Here is a 19,611-nt window from a genome sequence, read left to right as displayed (position 1 = left end):
ATCCACATTTTTTACAGCATCATATTAACAGTTTTGTTCATCTTTTTCTCTTTTTTTTACTGTCAAGAGCAGTTCACAATTGAATAATAGTGATAATTATAATAATAACAATAGAAGAAGAAGAAGAATAGCAATAGCGACGGTAATGACATTCTGCTGAACTGGACAAGGTCGTAACATATCTGGTGTGACATGGAAAATAGCATTACTGGGAGTTCAGTGACTGTCTTTGGAATCGTTGACGTTTGGGGGGGGAGATCACTGATGTCTCCCCGGCAGAGGCCTGACCCAATAATTTGATCGATCGATTGACTGATGACATCACTTAGAAATGAACCCCAACCCCCCCAACCCCCCTCACCCCCCTGACCCCTCACCCCGCGGGTTGTGACAGTTTGTTGGCTGCAGTTGCCGGGGGCGGAGCTAGTCCTCGGCCAGTGCGTGCCACTTGGCAATCTGTCTCCGGGGGTGGTCGCAGATCTCACGCCAGTGCTCTCCGGAGGAGCCTGGGGCGGAGGTGCCGAGCAGCAGCCGGCCGATGACGGGGTTGCGGCCGGTCCTATCCGAGTCCAGCAGCAGCAGCTCCACGCTGGTGTCCCGCAGACCCTCCTCCGACGGCACGTCAAACACAAACAGCTCATTGAAGACGGGGTTCGGGGAGCACTTTTTCACGTGAGTCTTCTTCTTGCACACCCTCTTCTTGCCCTGGTAGAGGTTCACCTTCACGTAGGGGTCTGAGTGAGAGGAGGGAGAGGAGGGGTTAAATGAGGTGCAGGGTGGAGGGGGGGATGGCCGAAAAGCAGCCCCCATCAAATCCAGAGGATCAGTTTCGACTGCATTCAATTCTGAATCAGATCAATACTGAATAAATAATGACTACTGCTTTATGGAATCAAATTTCTCATTTCAGTAACACTGTGTGCTTTATTAAAAAACCCTCTGATCTCTGTCTCTCTGTTGCTGCTACACTGAGGGTCTGAGGGTCTGAAGCCTGGCTGTGTGGCTGCCTGCCTCCCGCTGTAACCTGTGTGCCAGCCTGCCTCCCTCTGTAACCTGTGTGCCAGCCTGCCTCCCTCTGTAACCTGTGTGCCAGCCTGCCTCCCTCTGTAACCTGTGTGCCAGCCTGCCTCCCTCTGTAACCTGTGTGCCAGCCTGCCTCCCTCTGTAACCTGTGTGCCAGCCTGCCTCCCTCTGTAACCTGTGTGCCAGGCCTGCCTCTCTCTGTAACCTGTGTGCCAGCCTGCCTCCCCCTGTAACCTGTGTGCCTCCCCCTGTAACCTGTGTGCCAGCCTGCGTCCCCCTGTAACCTGTGTGCCAGCCTGCCTCCCTCTGTAACCTGTGTGCCAGCCTGCCTCTCTCTGTAACCTGTGTGCCAGCCTGCCTCCCTCTGTAACCTGTGTGCCAGGCCTGCCTCTCTCTGTAACCTGTGTGCCAGCCTGCCTCTCTCTGTAACCTGTGTGCCAGGCCTGCCTCTCTCTGTAACCTGTGTGCCAGCCTGCCTCCCCCTGTAACCTGTGTGCCTCCCCCTGTAACCTGTGTGCCAGGCCTCCACTCCAGTGCTCACATCTGTGGTGCGCAGGTTCTGTGAAGTGTTGCCTGGACACAGCCTCTGACCTCTGACCCCTGAACTGTGACCTCTGATTCTCGGCCCTGCCGGAGCCTCACCTGCGGGCCCGCTGGTGTCGGTCTTGGGCAGGTGACGAGCCTTGAGCACCACCACGGTCAGCGTGCTGGTGGTGGACTGATAGCACAGAGACAGCAGGAGCTCCCCTCTTCCTGTGGTCCTCTACGGAGACAGACAGAGGGAGACCGTCAACACATCACCAAAATGAGAAAACAATGAGAAAAATGATCTCTCTCTTAAAAGCTGCTGATGTCTGAGTCGGCAATAATGCTTATACCTATAAAATGAACACATACAATCTCCGGTGTTATTTACATAGTAATTCCTTATGACGCTGTAAGCCTATTTTAGCCTCATTTAATCCTGTCAGATAAATAATATATGGTATCCAGCCGTACAGTTTGCTGAGGCAGTATGCAAATGCCAACTGGATTCAAACCTGCATGACTCTGTTTGCAAGAGCAGATTTTTAACACTGTGTTTGTAAGTGTGTCAGCTGTAACAATCACTGTGTTCACCTGCATGTCAGCTGTAACAATCACTGTGTTCATATGTGTGTCAACTGTAACAATCACTGTGTTCATGTGTGTGTCAGCTGTAACAATCACTGTGTTCATACGTGTGTCAGCTGTAACAATCACTGTGTTCATGTGTGTGTCAACTGTAATAATCACTATGTTCATGTGTGTCAGCTGTAACAATCACTGTGTTCATGTGTGTCAGCTGTTACAATCACTGAATGAACTGCACTGAGATGCTCTGCACTCCCAGCACATAAATAATGAGCCAATGACATGTCTTAATAAAGCCCGTGTGTTTCTCAGGTGATTATCTCATCACCATAGCAATAACACTCCAGCTCCATCTGCTGCTAACTTTGTCCGTCTTCTGGCTTGAGGGATTGAATCATGAATAATTTAGTCCTGATAATAACGGGTGAGTCTTGGCAAACACAGGTAAGCCTCTCTGAATAATTCATAACTGCACACCAAACAGAAAGGGCATGTAAATAATTTTCCTAAAGCAGTAGTGCATTATCCACTTGTGTGGGAGTGAAGCAGCCGGTGCTGAGAAAAGCGTGATTGTGCTGCTCAGTATTTAAATTGCATCAGCTCCGAGTGGCTATGCATAATCATGGATATGTCCTATTTTGTTTTTTCCATTATGATCGTTTAAAGTGGTGTATAACTGACCAGGAGGTACGTGACGTACACACCCAGTCACAATATGCATGTCACTGCTAAATATGACCAACTGGGCTTGCACCGCAATCACGTCATCTCTTTGAACTAGCGAGACGGAGCTATTGGTAGCTCCTGTATCAATCAGAGGCAGGAAACGGATACAGCGATATAAATCTCCTTGGAATGCTTGTCTGTTTCCTGATCTGCGGGGGAGTGAGGCACGATGTTGCTGTTGTATTTATCCTGTGCTGTGGAACGAGCTGATAGCCTTAAAAGCTGATGGACGGACAGAAAAATGTCTGTTTTCTCACCTACAAACAGTGATGCACAAAAACACAAACACACACACACACACATACACACACACACACTCACACACACACACACATACACACACATACACACACACGCACACACACATACATACACACACACACACATACACACACACGCACACACACGCACACACACACATACATACACACACATACACACACACACACACATACACACACTCACATACATACACACACACATACACACACACACACACACACATACATACACACACACACGTGCTGAAATACACAGACCCACACACACACACACATGCTGACATACATAAACTCATACACACACATTCAATGCTTAGCCCAAGGTCAGAGGCCATTGACATTGTTCTCTCTATATATATGTAGACGACCTCCTTTCGCACATTGATTATTCCTAATACAGCTGAGCAGAAGAAAGGGAAACTAAAAGCCCTCATCCTACCATCATCATCATCATCATCATCATCTTCTTCTTCATCACCATCATCATCATCATCATCGTCATCACCATCATCGTCATCACCATCATCATCATCATCACCGTCACCATCACCATCACCATCACCATCGTCATCACCATCGTCATCACCATCATCGTCATCACCATCATCATCATCATCACCGTCACCATCACCATCACCATCACCATCACCATCACCATCACCATCACCATCACCATCATCGTCATAACATGCTGGCTGCTTTTACTTTCATAGGTACTGCTGCCACTCTCACTACTGATGCTATAAATATTAATGATAATTAATGACAAATCATATTTTGTCTTATTACAACACCTGATACTAAACAGTGCAGGAAAGGAGAGCGACTCATACCAAATGATGCAAAAAAATTCTGTTTCTGTTTCATGCCTGACCACAGCTGTAGCGCTGATCATTACCGCTGCTGTCATTACTGCTGCTGTCATTACCGCTTCTGTCATTACTGTCATTACCGCTGCTGTCATTACTGCTGCTGTCATTACTGTCATTACCGCTGCTGTCATTACTGCTGCTGTCATTACTGTCATTACCGCTGCTGTCATTACCGCTGCTGTCATTACCTCTGCTGTCATTACTGTCATTACCGCTGCTGTCATTACTGTCATTACTGCTGCTGTCATTACTGTCATTACCGCTGCTGTCATTACCTCTGCTGTCATTACTGTCATTACTGCTGCTGTCATTACTGTCATTACCGCTGCTGTCATTACCGCTGCTGTCATTACCTCTGCTGTCATTACTGTCATTACCGCTGCTGTCATTACTGCTGCTGTCATTACTGTCATTACCGCTGCTGTCATTACTGTCATTACCACTGCTGTCATTACCTCTGCTGTCATTACTGTCATTACTGCTGCTGTCATTACTGTCATTACCGCTGCTGTCATTACTGTCATTACTGTCATTACCGCTGCTGTCATTACTGCTGCTGTCATTACTGATGCTGTCATTACCTCTGCTGTCATTACTGCTGCTGTCATTACCTCTGCTGTCATTACTGTCATTACCTCTGCTGTCATTACTGTCATTACCGCTGCTGTCATTACTGTCATTACCGCTGCCTGTTACAATGGGAGAGACAGAGACAGGACCCCTGAGCGTGGCAGTAACCCCACACAAACCCGCCGCACTCTTACCCTCAGGTTGCGCTTTATGATCTCGCGGTTCATGAGGACACGCCCCTCGGAGAGGTCGATGCCGGCCAGCGGGACAAGCGTCTCGCCGATGACCTCGTCCCGGGAGAAGCGGTCGAAGCTCAGCACCATGAAGTGCAGGGCGAGCTCGGGCACGCGGCCGTACGGGATGCCGTAGAAGCTGAAGGTCTCGTCGAAGGCGGGGTCCAGGGTCTTCCGCAGCACGCGGGTCTTCACTTTGTGCTTCTTCTCGGGCAGGATGGTCAGCTTGATGTAGGGGTCGGAGGTCAGGGACTGCTCGTCCATGGCAGACAGGCCGTGGGCCTCCTTGATGTGCACCACGAAGGCCTTCTTCTCGAAGTTGTACTCGAGGGAGAAGAAGAGGGTGCCCAGGCCCCCCTCCTTGTCCTGGGGCTTGTCGGCTGGAGTTGGGGCCTGGCTAGAGAAGCTGCTCTCTGGGGTGCCTGGCTCCTTGCCCCCCTGGCCAAAGCCAGGGTGTGGAGACGGCAGATCCAGGTCAGGTGAGCTCCGAACCTTGGGGTGGGGCGGTTTGGTGAAGTTACCATTCAGGTCCCTCTTCTCCAGATCCAGGTGGAGGGAGGCTCGCCCCCCTGTGGGGCTGGTGGCAGGCTTGCCATTGGTGTCTGTCTTCTCGTTTGCTCCGAACTTCTTCTTGCTGTTCAGATTCTCGGGGTAGATGTCCACGCCCTTCAGCATGTGCACGAATTTGTACGGGGGCGTCTTGTTGGCCTTGGTGGACTTGCGCTGGCAGCAGATCCAGGAAAACAAGGAGACGCTGAACACCAGGCCGAAGACACTGACGACACCCACCATCACCGGGACCTCCACTGAGAGGAGAAAACCAATCGCATCTCAGTCATTCTAATGATTTCCCAGCATGCATCTTGTATTGTAATTTCACACCATTTAAACAACATTATAAACAACTTAATGTGTGTTTTGTTCTAACAGTGCGATCTTTGGCCATTACCTCAATATTTTTCATTTTCAAAATGCCACGTCTACCTTTCAGCTATCGAATAAAATACAGTGATATGAAGGAGTATGCCATTTAGTCATTTATTACAATTTATATAATTTTATTAGTCATAACAAACATGTGTATATTCAGTTGTTTATCCATTAATTAAGGCTTTTGTCGTGAAAATGTTTTAAAACGTTTTATAGATTCCTCTATAATGGCAATTTCTATCACAGCAATATTTTGAAAAGACGGCATTATGAGCCGTAAGTTAATGACGTCAGACTTTTCCTCGATCGCATTATGCATGATGCAAACAAGACGCCCTTTGAAGCCAGCTCTGTCCGTGAAGGTTCTAAGTCAAAAGATCAATAAATACGTGTGTGCGTAATGGGGTCTGTCGGTCTCTGGGGCACGCCGCGTATTTTTGCGATGTACACGTAGATAAAGCCCTCTGGAAATTTCCTACAGCGGGCGCTCTCTCCCACCCTCCCACCTCCCCGCCCTCTCCCTCTCCCTCTCCCTCCCCCTCTCCCTCTCTCTCTCCCTCCATCGATGCGCGCACACGCACATACACCTCGTGCTCTCTGAAATGTGGCTCGACGCTGGTGACTCAGAGGTGCGGTGACATAGGTGACTGTTCCAGCGAGCGCCAGCTCGACAAGAGCGTTAACCAGAGGGATGACAGAGCCAATCCCGTCCTATCAGTAATACTGAAATGGTGTAAAATGGTCGCTCAAGGTTCATGCAGCATTTGCACGCATATAAATATCCGATCAATGAATGTGCACCATCCATTCCAATTCATATGGCTACACAGTCGAGTGTAAGTCGTGCAGTATTATGTTACAAAGCACAAACATGCAGATTGTATTTACACAATTTATGCTTAGCTGGAATCTCAAGGCAAGCCAAAATGATCAAGCAGCTCGTTAAAGAATATGATGCATTGTTGATGAAGACATGGGCAAACAGCTAGAGATGTAGACTTGCCTGCCCGCTACATAGGATCGATAAAGACTAATGAAATAATAAATAATTAAGAACAGAATGATGCAACTTGAATGCAGTCAACCTTTAAAGGACTGAGGAATTCTCGAGAAAATTCAGACAGCTGGAACGGGAAACGGCCATTACGGAGATTCGCGCTGGAAACCGGTGTGTTAATTCGCTTACCGAACTGGGCTTCTTCCGCGACCACAGGAGCCATGATGCGCCGCTCTCTGTCCGAGGTTCTGAAAGCGATTCTCTACTCCAGCGCTCTGAGTCCACCGCTCAGCAGTCCCCACCGCGACAATTCAGCCGCCTGATATCCCTCACTGTGAAACGCTTTTTCGGGTATGAGACGAAACTACCAGTATTTTGTGTTTCCTAAATTATCTGAAGCATGTATCTCCGTCCTTTTCGATAACAATAGGTGTGGTGTTTTTTTTTTCTCCGAGAGATTTTCGCACCAGTCCTGTGCTGTTACTCGCTGCGTTACGAATGTCTCTGTGGCTGCGCCTCCCGTCCCCCCTCCCTCTCCTCGCCTCCCCTCCCCGCGGAGCGCATCGACACTGACGCAGTTCTGACGAAGACTGGTCTGAAACCACCGCCTATCCTCAGAGGAACGCCACAACAGCCTCATCAATTTTCGCAACGCCTGTGAAAAGTACATCTGAACTGTTTAAAGAATACATGGGGTAATTCTTATAGTTATGCTGTTATTTCTGTAGGTGAATACACACTCAAGACATACATGCACACGTAAATACCACGTGTTAAATGTGCATGTGTGTTGCAGGCATAAGATAGCAATAGAAAACATTTCTTAGTTTTAGTCTACTAGAGCTACAATAGTTTTTTTAATATATCCCTGTCCTGTTTTTATTTTCAGAGAACCCCACAGGGGAAATTAAAGATACTACTCTTGTTGCTAATTTTTACATTCTGGGTGAAACACTAACATGGGTTGCATTCAAGGGTTTTCTTCTGATGCACTGAAGACACTTCCACTCCGCCTCTCCTTTTCAACCTGTATCCACTTTTCTCCGACAGACACATGCTCACGTCATGGCACCACACCGAGCTCAGCTTGAGGGTGTAATTCCCAGTTAGAACACCGACCAAACATCCCTGAACAAAGCACTTTCTCAGTAAATATCCTGCTTTATGAATGGGTTTTATTCTCAAGCAAGCAAATAGCCAATACAGCACTAGCCTGGGCCAGTTATCAATTTCACGATCATTGATGCGTTTACTGAAAAGTGTTGATGTAGACACACTCTCAGTTTTCCTGTCTTACCCTTTTCCATGCTGACATAGCAGGGTAAAAGTAGGGCATAATGGAATGATTCCTCACATACCAGAGATTAAGATTCACATATTTACCACATGCCAATATTTTCCTGTTTTGACACCTTAGCTAAGTGTCAATACAACAATATGGTGCATATGCTGCATAGCAGACACCAAACAGTTCCTCTGTTTTGGAAGCTGAAACCAACTAGCAATATTGGAAAGTAACATTCAGTGTAGTTCAGTCAGCTACCAGCAGTAATCAGACAGTACTCTACAGGCAGACTCACCATGGTGAAACATTAGGGTCTGGGAAATGACAGGTGATACTAAGAGATTCTACTCTCATTAAAAAAGAGGACACACTCAGGGTTATAATAAACTACATGTGCTTGTCTATACATGCTAGGCTTGTCAAGGTTTAGCCAAACAAAAACCTGGCCCCTAGGTGACCAGCCCTTCCCTGGCAAACACAAGGTTCTCCCTCACAGCACAGACTCTCACTGAGAATAGGAGGAAATACCCTTCCCCTTTTCACTGAATAACAAGGCTGTCATACACACTGCAGATATCAGCATAGCACCAGAGATGGGAAAGTGAGGGTCTATGAACCTTGCCACATATTTTCAGTCAACGACTTATATGAACCAATCAAAAGAGTATAGTGGTTAAGGAACAGGACTCATAACCAAAAGGTTACCGGTTCAATCCCCACTGGGACACTGCTGCTGTACCCTTGGACAAGGTACTTAACCCACAATTGCCTCAGTAAATATCCAGCTGTATAAATGGATAACATTGTAAAAACCTGTAACCTATGTAAGTCGCTTTGGATAAAAGCGTCTGCCCAATGAATAAATGTAAATGTAATTTTGGTCCCCCTGGCAAAACCGTATGATTGGTTTAAATCAGGAAGTTCTTGACAGCCTGTAACAGCTCCACCCATCTGAGGCTCATGAGGTCTTTGACTCTCTGCTATGCTGTACCCTCCCTAAAGCTGCCACTGCTAGGTAGCTATTAAAGCCGCTCTATGATTCATTCTGGCACAAGACGAACCAGAGGAACACATTTCATTCCAGCTGAGAGGCACTTCTTGATTATATGCTGTTTTTAAACACAAGAGAAGTAATCACATCTCCTCTTTCATCTGTACCAAAGATAAGAGACATGCATAAGAATGCAGTATCCTGGAAAACAACAGCTACAATTTTAATGTTTTCATCACGTTTTGCGACTGCTTCCTGGTAATGTTCTTGGGAATCTGAGAGCAGATTTGCTCCAGAAACATCTTCTAAATGTGAGGCTCTCAACTGCTTCTGAATCCAAACCTTTCTCCATACTGTAAATCTCACTGGCCCTTTTGACAGCAGCTGACATTCCAAGTCAAACCTTGTATCTGAACCGTCCTTTCAGGCCCTCTCACGCTTGTGCCATCAAACCCCTGCAGCTCATTCAGAATGCTGATGTTTGTTTGTTCCACATTGTCCTCAAATTCTCCTGCATTTCATCCATCCTGATCTCCCTTCACTGGCTGCAGTTTCATAATACTACTGTTAGCCAACTGGCCAGTGCAAGGTTCAGCTCCGCCTCAACTTCAGTCCATCATTAGACACGACACACCAGCCAGGCCACTGCGTTCGACCTCTTCAGGACCATGGCTGCATCAGAGAGGTTGTCGCAGTCAGACGAGCCTTGTATACAACTAGCAATTCCAACAATTCCTTTATGGTTCCATTTTGGGGAAAAAAAGCATAAAAGTTTTTTTGATAGGCTCTGTTCCCCTCCACCCCCTAACGCTGGCCATAAAACCCTCCACTCCTACCCATCAGGGGTCTGCATCAGCACCCTGAGCTCAGTCAGGAAGTACTGCAGAAAGAACTGGGATTCAGGCTGTCTGACTGAAATGGCCTCGGCAGTGAAATGGAAGATAAGCTTGAGGGAAGCTTGCCCCCTGGAGAGAGGCATGAGAAGCCGGGCTTCACAGCAGAGACACTCTCACACCTAATCCACCATCATTACAATTCAGCTCCATCAGGAGTCTGCACGACACGGAGACGAGGCTGAGTCAAATCTGCTGCTGAGAGGGTGCTGGATGAGGATAAAAGTGTCTTTCTATCATGTTAGGCACAGCATGGCATGTTTTCATACCTGCACTGAGAATAAAATATGTGTGGAAGGGTCAAAGGTATAATACAGACAAGGTCTCATCTCCACATATAGCACTTGTTTCAGTTTTTCAGTTTTTGTAAGTTGGAGAAAGCATTTTTGGCCACTGCAGGTGCAAGGTCAGAGATCCTTGTTTGCATTTGGTAAATTAAGATGCAGTTTGCATGTTTTATGCTTTGTGTATAAATACACAGTAACACAAAGAGATGATAAACCAAGAGGGACAATGTTTAACGCACTGTACATTAAGAGATCCAGGTAAAGGTTTAATAAAATGTACGCTGAAAGTTTGCTGTAGCATACCTAAGGCCATCTATACACTTGTGCTTTAGAATTGAAAAAAAAGACATTCTGGAGGCAGCCAGTATAACAGTTAGTCCCCAGTTAATTTATCCCACTGAGTGGGACCTGCGTCAAATGTGGGGACTCAGGAACTCCTTACTTTTCCAAAAAAAAAAAAAAATACCTGAGTGAATTATCGCTATTTTTGCTTCCCTTTCGGTACATGTACATATTGTAAAGTGTTAAATGTTGACTCTGTCTCTAGTTTGCAGTTTTGACTTGATTTTGAGTTGTGGTGATATCATTAATAGCAGAAATGTGGTGATTTCCTCTTGTCCAGGCAAGAATTATCTCAATACTCCAACAAAAGAGATAAAACTGACGTTGACGTCGATGGAAAGCGAAAACGCGGTATAACCTGACCCCTAGTGTCAGATTAGGATAATGCAGCCAAACCAGTATCCATGAGAGAATGACAAGGTCCAAAAGAAAGGATATGGAAAGAAGAAATTTGAAAAATTTACAAAACGCTGAAAGAGCACGTTATTTATGTCAGCTGAATGTTAAAAATATTGGGAGATAATATAATACCTCCCAAAAACATTTTAAAAAATCAAGTAAAATTATGGACACATTGCCCTTAAATAGAAGAACAAAATATTGCAGTTTTTATATTAAACACTTAAGATAAAAAATTTAAAAAAAACAAAACACATATGGAAAAACAATCAGCTTGGGCAAACATGGATACTGTTTTGCGCAGAGAAGAATCAATTCACCATAATCAATTTGTGGTGAAAGTCCTGCCTCATTGGTAGAGCCATGTTTGCAGAATTGGGACTGGAACCCAAGTCAGCGCGCACATAGTCATGGAATGTTCCATGCTTTCACCACTTGGGGGTGACGCTCAGCTTTAGAAAGGAAAGGCTTTCTCGTTACCCATGATGCCTTTGGTTTCCTCATTTTCCAAAGTAAAAAAACAGGTCACTAGACCTTTGCAATTAGGTAAAATATGCCTCCTGGACAAAAGACACACTTGGCTATTTGAGTGATAGCACAAGCGCAAATCATGCAATGTCATTTCAAATAGCCACACAAAGTCTACCGTTTCAGAAATGTTGCTGCTACAGGCTGGCCTTTTCATCCGCAGACTTCCCTTCTTCATCTTTGCGCAGTGGCAGTATCGTAGCCTATGAGGTTTAGCCGAGGCGCGATTATTGCTGGTTGAAAACTTAACCCAATTCCCGCCAAAGCGACTTGAAATACAGTCAGCTTTGGCAATTTTTGATAGTCTCGTACGAGACTAACTTTTGAGTTGAAGAAAAGAAAAAGCTGTGTACTGACTGAAAATGTTTCGCTGTGTTCTTGCTCCAATGAAAAAGAAAATTGTAAGCACGCTTTTGAAAGCGTTGTCACGTGAACTTGTAGATGTGACTTCCGCATAGCAGGAAAGACGTGTGGAATCACTGGAAAAGACTTGACTTTGGCAGAGAATTTGTGGTGAAAGTCCTGCCTCATTGGTAGAGCCATGTTTGCAGAATTGGGACTTGAACCCAAGTCAGCGCGCACGTAGTCATGGAATGTTCCATGCTTTCACCACTTGGGGGTGACGCTCAGCTTTAGAAAGGAAAGGCTTTCTCGTTACCCATGATGCCTTTGGTTTCCTCATTTTCCAAAGTAAAAAAACAGGTCACTAGACCTTTGCAATTAGGTAAAATATGCCTCCTGGACAAAAGACACACTTGGCTATTTGAGTGATAGCACAAGCGCAAATCATGCAATGTCATTTCAAATAGCCACACAAAGTCTACCGTTTCAGAAATGTTGCTGCTACAGGCTGGCCTTTTCATCCGCAGACTTCCCTTCTTCATCTTTGCGCAGTGGCAGTATCGTAGCCTATGAGGTTTAGCCGAGGCGCGATTATTGCTGGTTGAAAACTTAACCCAATTCCCGTCAAAGCGACTTGAAATACAGTCAGCTTTGGCAATTTTTGATAGTCTCGTACGAGACTAACTTTTGAGTTGAAGAAAAGAAAAAGCTGTGTACTGACTGAAAATGTTTCGCTGTGTTCTTGCTCCAATGAAAAAGAAAATTGTAAGCACGCTTTTGAAAGCGTTGTCACGTGAACTTGTAGATGCGACTTCCGCATAGCAGGAAAGACTTGTGGAACCACTGGAAAAGACTTGACTTTGGCAGAGAATTTGTGGTGAAAGTCCTGCCTCATTGGTAGAGCCATGTTTGCAGAATTGGGACTGGAACCCAAGTCAGCGCGCACAGTAGTCATGGAATGTTCCATGCTTTCACCACTTGGGGGCGACGCTCAGCTTTAGTAAGGAAAGGCTTTCTCGTTACCCATGATGCCTTTGGTTTCCACATTTTCCAAAGTAAACAAACAGGTCACTAGACCTTTGCAATTAGGTAAAATATGCCTCCTGGATAAAAGACACACTTGGCTATTTGAGTGATAGCACAAGCGCAAATCATGCAATGTCATTTCAAATAGCCACACAAAGTCTACCGTTTCAGAAATGTTGCTGCTACAGGCTGGCCTTTTCATCCGCAGACTTCCCTTCTTCATCTTTGCGCAGTGGCAGTATCGTAGCCTATGAGGTTTAGCCGAGGCGCGATTATTGCTGGTTGAAAACTTAACCCAATTCCCGCCAAAGCGACTTGAAATACAGTCAGCTTTGGCAATTTTTGATAGTCTCGTACGAGACTAACTTTTGAGTTGAAGAAAAGAAAAAGCTGTGTACTGACTGAAAATGTTTCGCTCTGTTCTTGCTCCAATGAAAAAGAAAATTGTAAGCACGCTTTTGAAAGCGTTGTCACGTGAACTTGTAGATGCGACTTCCGCATAGCAGGAAAGACTTGTGGAACCACTGGAAAAGACTTGACTTTGGCAGAGAATTTGTGGTGAAAGTCCTGCCTCATTGGTAGAGCCATGTTTGCAGAATTGGGACTGGAACCCAAGTCAGCGCGCACGTACTCATGGAATGTTCCATGCTTTCACCACTTGGGGGCGACGCTCAGCTTTAGTAAGGAAAGGCTTTCTCGTTACCCATGATGCCTTTGGTTTCCTACATTTTCCAAAGTAAACAAACAGGTCACTAGACCTTTGCAATTAGGTAAAATATGCCTCCTGGATAAAAGACACACTTGGCTATTTGAGTGATAGCACAAGCGCAAATCATGCAATGTCATTTCAAATAGCCACACAAAGTCTACCGTTTCAGAAATGTTGCTGCTACAGGCTGGCCTTTTCATCCGCAGACTTCCCTTCTTCATCTTTGCGCAGTGGCAGTATCGTAGCCTATGAGGTTTAGCCGAGGCGCGATTATTGCTGGTTGAAAACTTAACCCAATTCCCGTCCAAAGCGACTTGAAATACAGTCAGCTTTGGCAATTTTTGATAGTCTCGTACGAGACTAACTTTTGAGTTGAAGAAAAGAAAAAGCTGTGTACTGACTGAAAATGTTTCGCTGTGTTCTTGCTCCAATGAAAAAGAAAATTGTAAGCACGCTTTTGAAAGCGTTGTCACGTGAACTTGTAGATGCGACTTCCGCATAGCAGGAAAGACTTGTGGAACCACTGGAAAAGACTTGACTTTGGCAGAGAATTTGTGGTGAAAGTCCTGCCTCATTGGTAGAGCCATGTTTGCAGAATTGGGACTGGAACCCAAGTCAGCGCGCACGTACTCATGGAATGTTCCATGCTTTCACCACTTGGGGGCGACGCTCAGCTTTAGTAAGGAAAGGCTTTCTCGTTACCCATGATGCCTTTGGTTTCTACATTTTCCAAAGTAAACAAACAGGTCACTAGACCTTTGCAATTAGGTAAAATATGCCTCCTGGATAAAAGACACACTTGGCTATTTGAGTGATAGCACAAGCGCAAATCATGCAATGTCATTTCAAATAGCCACACAAAGTCTACCGTTTCAGAAATGTTGCTGCTACAGGCTGGCCTTTTCATCCGCAGACTTCCCTTCTTCATCTTTGCGCAGTGGCAGTATCGTAGCCTATGAGGTTTAGCCGAGGCGCGATTATTGCTGGTTGAAAACTTAACCCAATTCCCGTCAAAGCGACTTGAAATACAGTCAGCTTTGGCAATTTTTGATAGTCTCGTACGAGACTAACTTTTGAGTTGAAGAAAAGAAAAAGCTGTGTACTGACTGAAAATGTTTCGCTCTGTTCTTGCTCCAATGAAAAAGAAAATTGTAAGCACGCTTTTGAAAGCGTTGTCACGTGAACTTGTAGATGCGACTTCCGCATAGCAGGAAAGACTTGTGGAACCACTGGAAAAGACTTGACTTTGGCAGAGAATTTGTGGTGAAAGTCCTGCCTCATTGGTAGAGCCATGTTTGCAGAATTGGGACTTGAACCCAAGTCAGCGCGCACATAGTCATGGAATGTTCCATGCTTTCACCACTTGGGGGCGACGCTCAGCTTTAGTAAGGAAAGGCTTTCTCGTTACCCATGATGCCTTTGGTTTCTACATTTTCCAAAGTAAACAAACAGGTCACTAGACCTTTGCAATTAGGTAAAATATGCCTCCTGGATAAAAGACACACTTGGCTATTTGAGTGATAGCACAAGCGCAAATCATGCAATGTCATTTCAAATAGCCACACAAAGTCTACCGTTTCAGAAATGTTGCTGCTACAGGCTGGCCTTTTCATCCGCAGACTTCCCTTCTTCATCTTTGCGCAGTGGCAGTATCGTAGCCTATGAGGTTTAGCCGAGGCGCGATTATTGCTGGTTGAAAACTTAACCCAATTCCCGTCAAAGCGACTTGAAATACAGTCAGCTTTGGCAATTTTTGATAGTCTCGTACGAGACTAACTTTTGAGTTGAAGAAAAGAAAAAGCTGTGTACTGACTGAAAATGTTTCGCTCTGTTCTTGCTCCAATGAAAAAGAAAATTGTAAGCACGCTTTTGAAAGCGTTGTCACGTGAACTTGTAGATGCGACTTCCGCATAGCAGGAAAGACTTGTGGAACCACTGGAAAAGACTTGACTTTGGCAGAGAATTTGTGGTGAAAGTCCTGCCTCATTGGTAGAGCCATGTTTGCAGAATTGGGACTGGAACCCAAGTCAGCGCGCACGTACTCATGGAATGTTCCATGCTTTCACCACTTGGGGGCGACGCTCAGCTTTAGTAAGGAAAGGCTTTCTCGTTACCCATGATGCCTTTGGTTTCTACATTTTCCAAAGTAAACAAACAGGTCACTAGACCTTTGCAATTAGGTAAAATATGCCTCCTGGATAAAAGACACACTTGGCTATTTGAGTGATAGCACAAGCGCAAATCATGCAATGTCATTTCAAATAGCCACACAAAGTCTACCGTTTCAGAAATGTTGCTGCTACAGGCTGGCCTTTTCATCCGCAGACTTCCCTTCTTCATCTTTGCGCAGTGGCAGTATCGTAGCCTATGAGGTTTAGCCGAGGCGCGATTATTGCTGGTTGAAAACTTAACCCAATTCCCGTCAAAGCGACTTGAAATACAGTCAGCTTTGGCAATTTTTGATAGTCTCGTATGAGACTAACTTTTGAGTTGAAGCAAAGAAAAAGCTGTGTACTGACTGAAAATGTTTCGCTGTGTTCTTGCTCCAATGAAAAAGAAAATTGTAAGCACGCTTTTGAAAGCGTTGTCACGTGAACTTGTAGATGCGACTTCCGCATAGCAGGAAAGACTTGTGGAACCACTGGAAAAGACTTGACTTTGGCAGAGAATTTGTGGTGAAAGTCCTGCCTCATTGGTAGAGCCATGTTTGCAGAATTGGGACTTGAACCCAAGTCAGCGCGCACATACTCATGGAATGTTCCATGCTTTCACCACTTGGGGGCGACGCTCAGCTTTAGTAAGGAAAGGCTTTCTCGTTACCCATGATGCCTTTGGTTTCCACATTTTCCAAAGTAAACAAACAGGTCACTAGACCTTTGCAATTAGGTAAAATATGCCTCCTGGATAAAAGACACACTTGGCTATTTGAGTGATAGCACAAGCGCAAATCATGCAATGTCATTTCAAATAGCCACACAAAGTCTACCGTTTCAGAAATGTTGCTGCTACAGGCTGGCCTTTTCATCCGCAGACTTCCCTTCTTCATCTTTGCGCAGTGGCAGTATCGTAGCCTATGAGGTTTAGCCGAGGCGCGATTATTGCTGGTTGAAAACTTAACCCAATTCCCGTCAAAGCGACTTGAAATACAGTCAGCTTTGGCAATTTTTGATAGTCTCGTAAGAGACTAACTTTTGAGTTGAAGAAAAGAAAAAGCTGTGTACTGACTGAAAATGTTTCGCTGTGTTCTTGCTCCAATGAAAAAGAAAATTGTAAGCACGCTTTTGAAAGCGTTGTCACGTGAACTTGTAGATGCGACTTCCGCATAGCAGGAAAGACTTGTGGAACCACTGGAAAAGACTTGACTTTGGCAGAGAATTTGTGGTGAAAGTCCTGCCTCATTGGTAGAGCCATGTTTGCAGAATTGGGACTGGAACCCAAGTCAGCGCGCACGTAGTCATGGAATGTTCCATGCTTTCACCACTTGGGGGCGACGCTCAGCTTTAGTAAGGAAAGGCTTTCTCGTTACCCATGATGCCTTTGGTTTCCACATTTTCCAAAGTAAACAAACAGGTCACTAGACCTTTGCAATTAGGTAAAATATGCCTCCTGGATAAAAGACACACTTGGCTATTTGAGTGATAGCACAAGCGCAAATCATGCAATGTCATTTCAGATAGCCACACAAAGTCTACCGTTTCAGAAATGTTGCTGCTACAGGCTGGCCTTTTCATCCGCAGACTTCCCTTCTTCATCTTTGCGCAGTGGCAGTATCGTAGCCTATGAGGTTTAGCCGAGGCGCGATTATTGCTGGTTGAAAACTTAACCCAATTCCCGTCAAAGCGACTTGAAATACAGTCAGCTTTGGCAATTTTTGATAGTCTCGTACGAGACTAACTTTTGAGTTGAAGAAAAGAAAAAGCTGTGTACTGACTGAAAATGTTTCGCTGTGTTCTTGCTCCAATGAAAAAGAAAATTGTAAGCACGCTTTTGAAAGCGTTGTCACGTGAACTTGTAGATGCGACTTCCGCATAGCAGGAAAGACTTGTGGAACCACTGGAAAAGACTTGACTTTGGCAGAGAATTTGTGGTGAAAGTCCTGCCTCATTGGTAGAGCCATGTTTGCAGAATTGGGACTGGAACCCAAGTCAGCGCGCACGTAGTCATGGAATGTTCCATGCTTTCACCACTTGGGGGCGACGCTCAGCTTTAGTAAGGAAAGGCTTTCTCGTTACCCATGATGCCTTTGGTTTCTACATTTTCCAAAGTAAACAAACAGGTCACTAGACCTTTGCAATTAGGTAAAATATGCCTCCTGGATAAAAGACACACTTGGCTATTTGAGTGATAGCACAAGCGCAAATCATGCAATGTCATTTCAAATAGCCACACAAAGTCTACCGTTTCAGAAATGTTGCTGCTACAGGCTGGCCTTTTCATCCGCAGACTTCCCTTCTTCATCTTTGCGCAGTGGCAGTATCGTAGCCTATGAGGTTTAGCCGAGGCGCGATTATTGCTGGTTGAAAACTTAACCCAATTCCCGTCAAAGCGACTTGAAATACAGTCAGCTTTGGCAATTTTTGATAGTCTCGTACGAGACTAACTTTTGAGTTGAAGAAAAGAAAAAGCTGTGTACTGACTGAAAATGTTTCGCTCTGTTCTTGCTCCAATGAAAAAGAAAATTGTAAGCACGCTTTTGAAAGCGTTGTCACGTGAACTTGTAGATGCGACTTCCGCATAGCAGGAAAGACTTGTGGAACCACTGGAAAAGACTTGACTTTGGCAGAGAATTTGTGGTGAAAGTCCTGCCTCATTGGTAGAGCCATGTTTGCAGAATTGGGACTTGAACCCAAGTCAGCGCGCACATAGTCATGGAATGTTCCATGCTTTCACCACTTGGGGGCGACGCTCAGCTTTAGTAAGGAAAGGCTTTCTCGTTACCCATGATGCCTTTGGTTTCCTCATTTTCCAAAGTAAAAAAACAGGTCACTAGACCTTTGCAATTAGGTAAAATATGCCTCCTGGACAAAAGACACACTTGGCTATTTGAGTGATAGCACAAGCGCAAATCATGCAATGTCATTTCAAATAGCCACACAAAGTCTACCGTTTCAGAAATGTTGCTGCTACAGGCTGGCCTTTTCATCCGCAGACTTCCCTTCTTCATCTTTGCGCAGTGGCAGTATCGTAGCCTATGAGGTTTAGCCGAGGCGCGATTATTGCTGGTTGAAAACTTAACCCAATTCCCGTCAAAGCGACTTGAAATACAGTCAGCTTTGGCAATTTTTGATAGTCTCGTACGAGACTAACTTTTGAGTTGAAGAAAAGAAAAAGCTGTGTACTGACTGAAAATGTTTCGCTCTGTTCTTGCTCCAATGAAAAAGAAAATTGTAAGCACGCTTTTGAAAGCGTTGTCACGTGAACTTGTAGATGCGACTTCCGCATAGCAGGAAAGACTTGTGGAACCACTGGAAAAGACTTGACTTTGGCAGAGAATTTGTGGTGAAAGTCCTGCCTCATTGGTAGAGCCATGTTTGCAGAATTGGGACTGGAACCCAAGTCAGCGCGCACGTAGTCATGGAATGTTCCATGCTTTCACCACTTGGGGGCGACGCTCAGCTTTAGTAAGGAAAGGCTTTCTCGTTACCCATGATGCCTTTGGTTTCCTCATTTTCCAAAGTAAACAAACAGGTCACTAGACCTTTGCAATTAGGTAAAATATGCCTCCTGGATAAAAGACACACTTGGCTATTTGAGTGATAGCACAAGCGCAAATCATGCAATGTCATTTCAAATAGCCACACAAAGTCTACCGTTTCAGAAATGTTGCTGCTACAGGCTGGCCTTTTCATCCGCAGACTTCCCTTCTTCATCTTTGCGCAGTGGCAGTATCGTAGCCTATGAGGTTTAGCCGAGGCGCGATTATTGCTGGTTGAAAACTTAACCCAATTCCCGCCAAAGCGACTTGAAATACAGTCAGCTTTGGCAATTTTTGATAGTCTCGTACGAGACTAACTTTTGAGTTGAAGAAAAGAAAAAGCTGTGTACTGACTGAAAATGTTTCGCT

The 19,611-nt window shown here is 45.2% G+C and overlaps 1 protein-coding gene and 12 non-coding genes across 13 annotated transcripts; 12 read left to right on the top strand and 1 right to left on the bottom strand.

The window, feature by feature from the left end:
- Positions 1-377: 377 nt before the first annotated feature.
- Positions 378-7,238, bottom strand: syt4 (synaptotagmin IV). Its single transcript, XM_036551108.1, has 4 exons — positions 6,935-7,238; positions 4,780-5,624; positions 1,666-1,786; positions 378-734 (listed from the first exon to the last, which is right to left on the bottom strand). Exons 1-4 carry the CDS (start codon positions 6,966-6,968, stop codon positions 424-426), a joined length of 1,311 nt encoding a protein of 436 aa, XP_036407001.1. The 5' UTR covers positions 6,969-7,238; the 3' UTR covers positions 378-423.
- Positions 7,239-11,646: 4,408 nt separating this feature from the next.
- Positions 11,647-11,786, top strand: LOC118793743. The gene has a single exon (XR_005005681.1). It is a non-coding gene; the product is annotated as a U4 spliceosomal RNA (small nuclear RNA).
- A 566-nt stretch (positions 11,787-12,352) lies between these two features.
- On the top strand, positions 12,353-12,492 carry LOC118793756. Its single transcript, XR_005005693.1, has one exon. It is a non-coding gene; the product is annotated as a U4 spliceosomal RNA (small nuclear RNA).
- A 567-nt stretch (positions 12,493-13,059) lies between these two features.
- Positions 13,060-13,199, top strand: LOC118793742. Its single transcript, XR_005005680.1, has one exon. It is a non-coding gene; the product is annotated as a U4 spliceosomal RNA (small nuclear RNA).
- A 567-nt stretch (positions 13,200-13,766) lies between these two features.
- Positions 13,767-13,907, top strand: LOC118793757. The gene has a single exon (XR_005005694.1). It is a non-coding gene; the product is annotated as a U4 spliceosomal RNA (small nuclear RNA).
- A 566-nt stretch (positions 13,908-14,473) lies between these two features.
- On the top strand, positions 14,474-14,613 carry LOC118793755. Its single transcript, XR_005005692.1, has one exon. It is a non-coding gene; the product is annotated as a U4 spliceosomal RNA (small nuclear RNA).
- Positions 14,614-15,179: 566 nt separating this feature from the next.
- LOC118793754 lies at positions 15,180-15,319 on the top strand. The gene has a single exon (XR_005005691.1). It is a non-coding gene; the product is annotated as a U4 spliceosomal RNA (small nuclear RNA).
- A 566-nt stretch (positions 15,320-15,885) lies between these two features.
- Positions 15,886-16,025, top strand: LOC118793745. Its single transcript, XR_005005683.1, has one exon. It is a non-coding gene; the product is annotated as a U4 spliceosomal RNA (small nuclear RNA).
- A 566-nt stretch (positions 16,026-16,591) lies between these two features.
- On the top strand, positions 16,592-16,731 carry LOC118793744. Its single transcript, XR_005005682.1, has one exon. It is a non-coding gene; the product is annotated as a U4 spliceosomal RNA (small nuclear RNA).
- Positions 16,732-17,297: 566 nt separating this feature from the next.
- On the top strand, positions 17,298-17,437 carry LOC118793753. The gene has a single exon (XR_005005690.1). It is a non-coding gene; the product is annotated as a U4 spliceosomal RNA (small nuclear RNA).
- Positions 17,438-18,003: 566 nt separating this feature from the next.
- LOC118793752 lies at positions 18,004-18,143 on the top strand. Its single transcript, XR_005005689.1, has one exon. It is a non-coding gene; the product is annotated as a U4 spliceosomal RNA (small nuclear RNA).
- A 566-nt stretch (positions 18,144-18,709) lies between these two features.
- LOC118793751 lies at positions 18,710-18,849 on the top strand. Its single transcript, XR_005005688.1, has one exon. It is a non-coding gene; the product is annotated as a U4 spliceosomal RNA (small nuclear RNA).
- A 566-nt stretch (positions 18,850-19,415) lies between these two features.
- LOC118793741 lies at positions 19,416-19,555 on the top strand. Its single transcript, XR_005005679.1, has one exon. It is a non-coding gene; the product is annotated as a U4 spliceosomal RNA (small nuclear RNA).
- Positions 19,556-19,611: the final 56 nt, after the last annotated feature.

Source organism: Megalops cyprinoides, chromosome 18, assembly GCF_013368585.1.
Source record: "Megalops cyprinoides isolate fMegCyp1 chromosome 18, fMegCyp1.pri, whole genome shotgun sequence".
Taxonomy (NCBI): Eukaryota; Metazoa; Chordata; class Actinopteri; order Elopiformes; family Megalopidae; genus Megalops; species Megalops cyprinoides.
The sequence above is the reverse complement of the archived record's forward strand: the minus strand, read 5'-3'. Positions and strand labels throughout refer to the sequence as shown.